Here is a 9,352-nt window from a genome sequence, read left to right as displayed (position 1 = left end):
CTCCCTGGGCCATTTCCGTCGTCGCGGGCCTTCTTTTGCCTCAATTGCCAAGCGAGGCAATCAGAGGTCAGCCGAGCTAAGTAAGGGCAGTGTGGCCGCGCCGGTCCGTCGTCGGGCCTAGCGGTCCCCGGGGCTCAGCGCGGCTGCGTGCGGGGACCCTGCGCGGTTGCGGGGCCGCAGCCGGGGGTGGCCGTCAGGGGCGCAGACGGACGGGGTGTGCGGACCGCGGGCGCCCCCAGCCGCGGGGTCCGTGGGCCTTGCTCCTCCCCGGACAGGGCGGGACGGGGAAGTCCCGCCCAGGAGGCCCGGGCCCTGGGCGGCCCCTGGGGCTGCGCCCGCCTCCTTCCTGCCGCGGCGACCCCGGGCCCAGAGGGCGGGTCGGAGCCTGGAGGAGAAGGAGAGGGAGAGGCTGGCGGGTCATGCCCTGGTTGCCCCGCGCCGCGCTCCTTTGGGACGTGGTCCTGGGCTTTTTGGGCACCGCCGCCTTCCTGATCGACCTGGGCGCCGACCTGTGGGCCGCGGGCCAGTATGTGCTCAGCGGCCGCTACCTGTGGGCGGCGCTGGTGCTGGCGCTGCTGGGCCTCGCCTCGGTTGCGCTGCAGCTCTTCAGCTGGGTCTGGTTGCGCGCCGACCCCGCCGGCTTGCACGCGCCACAGCCCCCGGGCCGCTGCCTGGCGCTGCTGCACGTCCTGCAGCTGGGCTACCTGTACAGGTGAGCACCACGCCCTCGAGCAGTGCTAAGGGGAACGCAGCCCAGCGGCACCTGCAGCTGGGCTCCTAGCACGGGGGAGAGCCCTGACGCCGGGAAGGGGGTGGGAAGGGGAGGATGGGGCCCCAGAGTGTGGGCACTTCTGCTTACAGGTGAGCTCCCCGCCCCTGAAGGAGGAGAGGCCGGCTTGAGAGCCCTCGGAGCTCATCTAACCCTGCCCTCCCTGGCACTGGGGAAGAAACTGAAGCCCAGAGAAGAGGAGGCACATGATTTGGAATCAGACCTGTCTGGGCTCCAATGCTAGCTAAATTTACCGTCTGTGGCCTCATTCCTGCGTTCTGTAAGCCTCAGTTTCCTCCTCTGTGTAAAGGCGGCAGGAATGTAGAGGCAGGTCTGGTAGATGGCCCGTTGTGGGGAGTGAAGGCAGGAGCCAAGGTGCCTAGCTTGGTGCTTGGCTCCTGGTGGACTCTAGTGTAATGGCAGACCCCTGAAGTTCCCTACAAAAAAATGCTCCTTTTTGCTGCGGGTGGAGCCTTGGGCAAGTCACTTGAGCCCTCTGGGTCTCAGTTTATTCATTGTTCCAGTGGGGGTGGTTGTAGCACCTGCCTGTGTTGGGTAGGGATTAAATGAAATGAAATAAGACCTGTAACTTCCTTTGGCGCAAGTAAGCCTTCAAGAAATGTCAGCTGGCTGGATGACCCGGGTTACCAGGGCGCTTCAGCAGCCCTGACCCCCAGACCGGAGCTTGTTCTCTCAACCCCTCCTTCCCAGCTTCATTCTCCCCTGCCCCACCCTCTCTCCCCCAGAGCGAGCAAGAGCGAGGCGATGGGGTCTGACTCATCCCTGTCCCTTGAGCCAGCCAGGGCTGGGCACAGGCTGGGTTCCAGAAAATCCGTGTGGGTTGTACTCCTTTGCAGAACCGGCAGGGCCCTCTAGAGATGAAGTAGCCGAACCCAAGGGATCAGAGTCATGCGATGGAGTCAGGACACCATGTGGTCCGGGTTGGGATGAGGTGGCTGGAGCCAGGATCTGCTCTTGAATCCATTTTGCAGATTCTCTCCAGATCTTTCTTGACGAAGCTGCATTGAGTCCCCAGGAGTGGCCAGGAGGAGCTTTGAATATTGCCGTTTTGCCTGAGAGACTGCGCAGGCATCGAGAACATGCCGGGCGGGCAGGCACGAAGGAGAGCAGTTGCTCTAGTCCTGGCGGGCCTCGAGGAGCCCCGAACCCGTAACCGCGCCGTGCATCTTCTCGGCTCCTATTTCTGCCGAGCACGAGGCAGGCAGGCTTTACTGAACTTTGGTTTTGAAAAGGGTGTCTCTGTTCCTGCTTTTGACTAGACTGAGGCAGGGGCCTTGGGGGAGCAGGGGCAGAGGCTCCCGCTGAGGGAGAGCCCCAGTCTGGGCCTGCCCCCTGCTCCGCTAGTGTGGGGGAGTGACAGCAAGTGAGGAATGAATTGGCAGTGAGTGAATGGGCTCACCTCCCGGTAGCCGGCCGAGACCAGCTCCGGGTAGGGGAGATCGTGGTGCATCCTCCACTACGCCCCTCGTGCCAGTGGGTCAGCCAGGCCTGTCTGCCAGCCTCTGGACTCCCTTAACCCTGTGTCTGTCTCCATGCCCATCAGTCTGGACGGTCGTCTTAAATGCATCTGTCCTTCCTGCCTAACCCCCCTCCCCTTCCACTTCTCCATAGCCAGAGAGATCTTGCGACAGCACCATCCAACCAATCTTGCCTGTGCTCAGAAGCTCTCAGTGGCTCCCCTTCCCCCACAGGGTCCTAAGAAAATCTTAGGCTTGCTAACATTTGAGAACTATCCCCTGAGGCGATTTCATAGCTTGCCTGTGGAATTCACACAACTTTGGGTCCAAATCCTGTTTCCACCCTTCGTTAGCTCTTTGGTCCTATTTTCCTATCTCCGAAGCGGGGATGCTGGAAGGAGTGAACGGGGCAGGGTTTGTGATGACCTTGAGACATCCTGGCCAGCCCGAGCGCGGTAGTCGGTACGGATCCCCATGTTGCGACGAGGAATGAGTTCGGCAAGGTGACGTCACTCGTGCCGGTGCGATGAGCTCGGACTGGAGCGCGCCTGCGTCTCCGCGGTGGGTGAGGGACGGTGGAACGCCAGCAGACACTAACCCGGCCCCTTGGGGCATCCGCACCCGCCCCGCCAGGTGTGTGCAGGGGCTGCAGCAGGGGCTCCTGGTGTGGCAGCAGGAGGCGCCCTCCGAGTTTGACCTGGCTTACGCCGACTTCCTAACGCTGGACATCAGCATGCTGCGGCTCTTCGAGACCTTCCTGGAGACGACTCCCCAGCTCACGCTGGTGCTGGCCATCGTGTTGCAGAGCGGCCGGGCCGAGTCCTACCAGTGTGAGTGATGGGCCGGTGGCCAGTCCCCCTCTTATGGCGTGGGGGGAGCTTCCGACCAACGTCAGGAGTGTTCGCGGTCTTGTATAAAGGCTGCTTAGAAAACGGGAGGCTGTCCCTTAGGCAGGTCTGCGTTCAATTCGGCAGTTACTCCTTAGCCTTTGGAGTGAGGACAAATGACGGTCATGACGGCCGGGCGGCTGAGAGCTTCCCTGCCGACACTGCTCACAGGCGCAGAGGTCCTGGGGTGGTGCCATTTCTCTCCGATTGACCCGAGAGGAAGGAGGTGCGGAAAGGTGAAGTGATCTGCTCCGGGGCACACAGCACTCACGGGGCACATGTTTCTGTTTGAGGGCCGCGGGTGTCTAGGGTCAGGGCTGCCTGGGGACAGTCTCCACTGTATGTACACGGGAGGCAGGGAGCGAGGGAAGAGACAGATTCGCCTTTTTATTTAGCCAACATTTATTCAGCTGCTATTCTGTGCCGCGTCCTGGGCTGCTGGGGACCCCAAAGGAGCGGAATGTTTTGTACCCGGGAGGAGCACAGAGACAAGGCAATAGATAACTACTGTGTGCTAAGACTCCAGACAGAAGCGGGTGCGGTGTTACCCGGTCACCTGCAGGTAGGATGGGGTGGGGATGGGATGGGTGACTCGAGGGGAAGTTCTGGCTGGCGCTCACAGGGCACGTGCTCCAGATATTGTGGGCTGAGCTTGTCCGGTCGGCGAATGCAGCGTGCTAGGCGGGCTGCAAGGATATCGGCCGTGCTGAGACCTGGGGTGGGGTACTTGGAAGGGATGTTGCCCACATCTGCTCCCAGGGCGAGCGCGTGGCTACCTGGCCTGCAACGGATTTCCAGTAAACATCTGTTGATGGCCTGTGGTGGGAAAGGGGCGGGGAGGAGGCATTCTAGAGACATTCCAGTGCTGCTTTCACCCCTCCCTGGAGGTCCTGGTGCCTCTAGTCCAGGATGGGCAGCCAGGAGGTGGGAGAGGATCTCCACCAAAGTAAACTTCGAGTGTTGAAAAATCAAGACAAAGGCCCAGTCTGAGCTGGGACGTTCTATCTGTATGGCAGGGCTGGCCCCCCTGGCCTGGAGGGCAGCTTCCACCCCGGGCCTGTTGCCACCCCTGGGATTTCCTGCGTCCATTTCTGAGACTACTAAAGAGGGAACTGGGATTACTGATTTTCAGTGCCAAGAAAGGCTTGCGCTCTTCTGGGTAAGGAAGGGTTACAGGGCCCTAGGAGATGCTCAGGGTGTGGCCAGGGGCCCGGGGCGCCAGGTGCTGGGTGACAGGGGTGCAGATGGGGGTATGTAAGTCACACAGCCCTCCCCCCAGTCCTGGAAGAATATCACCGTGGTAGCACCAGAAAAGTAAAGCCTTGCGGCGAAGGGCAGACTCCATATCTGAGCCCTCGCTCTGTTTGTGGTTGTGTGAACAGATCTTCTCCAGCTGTAGTTTCCCTTCAGCCACCAGGGGCTCTCCCACCCGCTTCTGGGGCCCCGTGGCATCCGTGACCTCTAGGGAGGGCCCGGCAGGCTGCCCGCGGGGCTCACCTGTTTCCGCGTCCTCTCCACAGGGGTCGGCATCTGCACGTCCTTCGTGGGCATCTCGTGGGCGCTGCTTGACTACCACCGGGCCTTGCGCGCCTGCCTCCCCTCCAAGTCGCTCCTGGGGCTGGGCTCATCCGTGGTATACTTCCTGTGGAACCTGCTGCTGCTGTGGCCCCGAGTCCTGGCCGTGGCCCTCTTCTCCGCTCTCTTCCCCCGCTACGTGGCCCTGCACTTCGTGGGCCTGTGGCTGGTGCTGCTGTTCTGGGTCTGGCTGCAGGGCACGGACTTCATGCCAGGTGCCTGCTCGGAGTGGCTCTACCGGGCCACCGTGGCCACCATTCTTTACTTCTGCTGGTTCAACGTGGCCGAGGGCCGCACCCGAGGCCGCGCCGCCATCCACCTGGCGTTCCTCCTGGGTGACAGCGTCCTCATGGTGGTCGCCTGGTGGACTCACATCCCCTGGCTGCCCAGTGGGATCCCCGTGCGGATGCTGCTGCCCGCGAGCGGCATCTGCTTCCTTTTGGGGCTGGCTCTGCGGCTTGCGTACTACCACTGGCTGCACCCGAGCTGCCGCTGGGAGCCTGACCGGGTGGATGGGACCCATGGCCTCCACCCCGTCGAGCGGCGTCGGCTGCCTCACAACAGGCGCATGGCCCAGTTGGCGCGGCGCTTCTTCCCCAGGGTGAGGGATGAGGCTGCTTTGCCGTGGAAGGGAGACGTGAATGGGGTCCTTTGAGGCAAGGCCAGACCCCGCAGGCACGGAGCAGATGGAATCTGGTAGAATGCAGAAGATAAGCTGCTGCTGCTGCTGCGGGCCCTGATGCCCTCAAGAGGCGCTTGACGCCTCACGGGCCAGGCGCTGGACACCAGAGTTGAGTGAAGACACAGGCCTGCCTTGGAGGATGAGAACAGATGAGAGCAGCAGGGCCCTGGGGAGGCGAGGGCTCCAGTTATGGTACAAGGCACTTCGGGAGGAAAGAAGAGACCCCCTCCTTCCCCCCCCCACCCCTCAGCACCAGTAGAGCCTGTGCCCCGAAGCTCCAGAGATGGTATTTTCACCTCCCTGGCCACCTCTGCAATAGTTGGTGGAGGTGCCGTCCCACCACTTGGTCCCCCGACCCTGGGCTAGAAGGTTTGGGTCTCCAGGGTGTGTTCACGGTTCTTCCTCTCCGCCTTGCCTGCCATCCGTTCATCCGACAGACGTTGGCTGAGAGCACTTTTTGTGCCGGGAATATTGGAGGCTGGAGGCTGGGACAAGACCAGCTGCCACCGGAGGTTTATCCCTCACCCTCTCCAGCTACTCCTGAGCGGCGGTCCTGCCGGAAGCCGGGGATGTCCGGCTCGTGGCCCCGTCAGCCTCCCCGAGGCCTCCGTGCAGCCGGCCCGGCCTCCGGCCCTGCTCTCAAGCGGCCTCCTTTCAACCAAGTGTTGGAGCCTGTGATCTGGGCCTGGCTCAGCCCGTTATTTTTCTACCGTAGGCAGTACACTTTCTACCTCAGAGTCCGTGTGAGAGGAAGAGAGGGCGTGTGCATATGTGTCTCAGCAGGTGAGGGACACGTGTGTGTGGTTCTTGTGTCACAGTATTAGATGATTATTAAAACCTCGTGAAAACTTCCAACCTGGTGTGTCATTAAATCTAGAGTTTAAAGACACGTGGAAAGAAGGGTCGGGGACATGAAGTCCACCTTTAAAACTGGTAAGGGCCCTGGGACCAGAGAAGAGGGCTGGTTCTCAACCTGGTTTTCCAAGTTTCGGGGGCTGGTAAGCCACCGTGGGGTTGATCGCCGCCAGGTGGGCTTCCGAACCCAGATCGGGGCCGACTGCAGTGTGTGCTGTTGACCAGCTTTGCTGAGAGGCCCGGCAGGAGGAGCCGCGGCGCCTCTGGGACCAGGACGTGAATCCCAGAGCCGGGTGAAGAAAGGTACGTGTGCGGGAGCTCAGGGAGGGCGTCAGTGAAGCGGCAGCTTAGGGGATGTGGATGTGGGCCACGATGCCAGGGAGGTGGAACTTTGGTTGCTCTGGAAGATCTGTGGTTTGCGGAAACCAGGGCATAGGAAAGGGCACTGGAGACAGAAGGAAAAGGTACAATCATCCATGTGAGGGGAGCCAGGATAGTCTGGGTTCTGTTATTCATTTTAGCGGAGACAGAATAAACAGGATAAGTATAACTGTTCGAGATAGTGTAAAAGGTGAAAGTGGGGAAAGCACAGGGAGTGGGTGAACGCGTGCTGGGGGTGGGAATTCCAGTTCTGAATAGCGTGGCCCGGGAAGGCCTCCCTGAGAAACCGATCAGCCCTAAAGGAGGGAGGGGAAGAGCCGTGAAGATGTGCTCTATCCCAGGGACCAAATCAGCAGGGCCTGGCGGGAGGCTTGCGCAGCTATGCTGGTCTGGAGCCAAGGATGACAGAGCTGGGCCGGGTGGGGGCGTGTGTGTGGAGGGAGCCCTGAGGAGATGATGCTGGTGCTTTCCGACATACAGAGAAAGATAAGGCCGGAAGGATCTCCAGGGTCGTCCCGTCCAGTGATTTCCAGACTTGAATTTCACGGACCAGTAAAATGGCCAACATGGCTGCTGACTTAATTTTAACAAAAAGAGGCAGAAAAACTACCATTATCTTCATCATCTCTTAATAGGATATAATGGCCTTAGAAAAAGGATCATTTCCGCCCCCGCACCTGGCTGTTGTTTTAATTAATTGAGGTAGAATTGACATACAGTATTATAAAAGGACCATTCTTTTAATTGAATACATTTAAACCCACATAAACACATCCATAAGTGAAATCATTATAATTTCTCTCAAGTCACTGAGAATATCAAGGGTTGAGACCCCAGAGGGTGGGCTTAGTGCCCAGCCTAGCCTCGGACATAGATAGGTCCCTAAGGCTTTCGCTAAAACAAATACTGGTGCTATTTACTTTTCCAAGTTTCCTGTCATATGTAGAGATTAGGTTCAGGGGAGATGCCGTATTTGTCCAAATAGAGGACACAGAGCTTTAGGCAATTCCCTACTTTCTCCTGAGAAAAATCCCAAAGTTGTGTGTTTTTAATGTTTTGGCTAAACTCTCATCTGTAATTGCTAAATGAAATTGTCAAATGATGGTAATATGTAATTAAATTGAAACAACATACAGGGGCGCCTGGGTGGCTCAGATGTTTAAGCGTCTGCCTTCTGCCTTTGGCTTGGGTCATGATACCAGGGTCCTGGGATCGAGCCCGACATCCGGCTCCCTGCTCAGTGGGGAAGTTCCTTTCCCCTCTCCCTGTACTGTTCCCCCTGCTTGTGCTCTGTCAACTAAATGAATAAAATCTTAAAAAAAACAAAACAAAACCCAACATACAAGGTATACCACCTAAAATCTGTGGAATGAAGCAGTCACTTCATTTGTATATAAAATTTATAGAATAAAGAGTTAGCTGGCGGTGACATTATTTGCAATTAGAAATTTTCAAGATTCCCATGAAGAACTTTTTTTTTTTTTTTAAGATTTTATTTATTTATTTGACAGAGAGAGAGACAGCCAGCGAGAGAGGGAACACAAGCAGGGGGAGTGGGAGAGGAAGCAGGCTCACAGCAGAGGAGGCTGATGCGGGGCTCGATCCCAGGGATCCAGGATCACGCCCTGAGCCGAAGGCAGGTGCTTAACGACTGAGCCACCCAGGCGCCTCTCCCATCAAGAACTTCTTTTAAAGGTCAAGAAAGTTGCTTTTGAAGAATAAAACCATCCTGAATTACTGATTTTTACCTGCCAGCAAAAGGTTTTTGAGAAATGCGCATATATTTACTAGAGGGGAGATGGAGATGTTTACTCCTAGGGCTTGAAAAGCAGCTAACACTCCAGTATTTGTACTTATGACCAAGTAAAGATGTAACAACTAACAAGTTTGCTTCAGCTAGGATGTTGTTCAAAATGTGTACCTTCTGATGAAAAAAATTAATGCCTAGAATACAAGGCAAACCCCCTTTTTTTTTTTTTAAAGATTTTATTTATTTATTTGACAGAGAGACAGCCAGCGAGAGAGGGAACACAAGCAGGGGGAGTGGGAGAGGAAGAAGCAGGCTCCCAGCAGAGAAGCCCGATGTGGGGCTCGATCCCAGGACCCTGGGATCATGCCCTGGGCCGAAGGCAGACGCTTAACGCCTGAGCCACCCAGACGCCCCAAGGCAACCCCCTTTCTAAGGGGGAATCAATTTGGAGAAAAATACATCTTTTAGTCTGACACATGTGGTACTTGGAAGCTAGATCGGAGTTCCGGCCTCCTTCATTGGAAGAAAAGGCAAAGGGATTCTCGACCGTCCTCCAGAGCAGTGAGGGCAGTCAGACCCAAAGCTGAAGAAACGAGCAAAAATAGTTGATATGACAGGAAACCAAGCCAAATCGAGCGAGGTTTGATATCAGTTTGTCAGTTTTATTGCTTTTGCATTTTTAAGCTCATCACAGCAAGGTACTGATTTCTCTTTAATAATCAAATTTCAGCACATTTGACAGCAAATGAAACCTCTATCATTCCAGTCCTAAACTTTAAAAAGCAATAGATTTTAGAAACAATTAAGAAATAAAATTTCCCTTGCAAGTTATTCTAAAATATTTATTTCCCCATATACATTTGTTTATACCAAATGGTTGGTTTGTCTTTATTTTTGCTGAAATTAATGACTAGGTTACTGAAGGGTGCCATCTAGTGAGCTCTTCAGATTTTTTTACAAAGCCCTACTTAGGAG

The 9,352-nt window shown here is 56.5% G+C and overlaps 1 protein-coding gene across 3 annotated transcripts; it reads left to right on the top strand.

The window, feature by feature from the left end:
- The first annotated feature begins 288 nt into the window (after positions 1 to 288).
- On the top strand, positions 289 to 9,268 carry XKR8 (XK related 8). Of its 3 annotated transcripts, none has more exons than XM_045782520.2 (3): positions 289 to 712; positions 2,881 to 3,077; positions 4,655 to 9,268. In XM_045782520.2, exons 1-3 carry the CDS (start codon positions 420 to 422, stop codon positions 5,362 to 5,364), a joined length of 1,200 nt encoding a protein of 399 aa, XP_045638476.2. In that variant the 5' UTR covers positions 289 to 419; the 3' UTR covers positions 5,365 to 9,268. The 3 variants fall into 3 exon arrangements, with proteins under 3 accessions (XP_045638476.2, XP_045638477.2, XP_087714451.1); XM_045782521.2 differs by having other exon boundaries at positions 579 to 712; positions 862 to 3,077; XM_087858325.1 differs by having other exon boundaries at positions 584 to 712; positions 2,601 to 3,077.
- Positions 9,269 to 9,352: the final 84 nt, after the last annotated feature.

Source organism: Ursus americanus, chromosome 33 (genome assembly GCF_024610735.1).
Source record: "Ursus americanus isolate L20-20 chromosome 33, mUrsAme1.1.p, whole genome shotgun sequence".
Classification (NCBI taxonomy): Eukaryota; Metazoa; Chordata; class Mammalia; order Carnivora; family Ursidae; genus Ursus; species Ursus americanus.
Note: the sequence above shows the minus strand (reverse complement) of the source record. Positions and strands in the feature narration are given on the sequence as shown.

Excerpts from the sequence above, each read along its gene's own strand:
- XKR8 (XM_045782520.2), top strand. The coding sequence starts at position 420 with ATGCCCTGGTTGCCCCGCGCCGCGCTCCTTTGGGACGTGGTCCTGGGC. Across the intron at positions 713-2,880 it reads CAGCTGGGCTACCTGTACAG|GTGTGTGCAGGGGCTGCAGC; the intron begins GTGAGCACCACG and ends CCGCCCCGCCAG. Across the intron at positions 3,078-4,654 it reads CCGGGCCGAGTCCTACCAGT|GGGTCGGCATCTGCACGTCC; the intron begins GTGAGTGATGGG and ends TCCTCTCCACAG.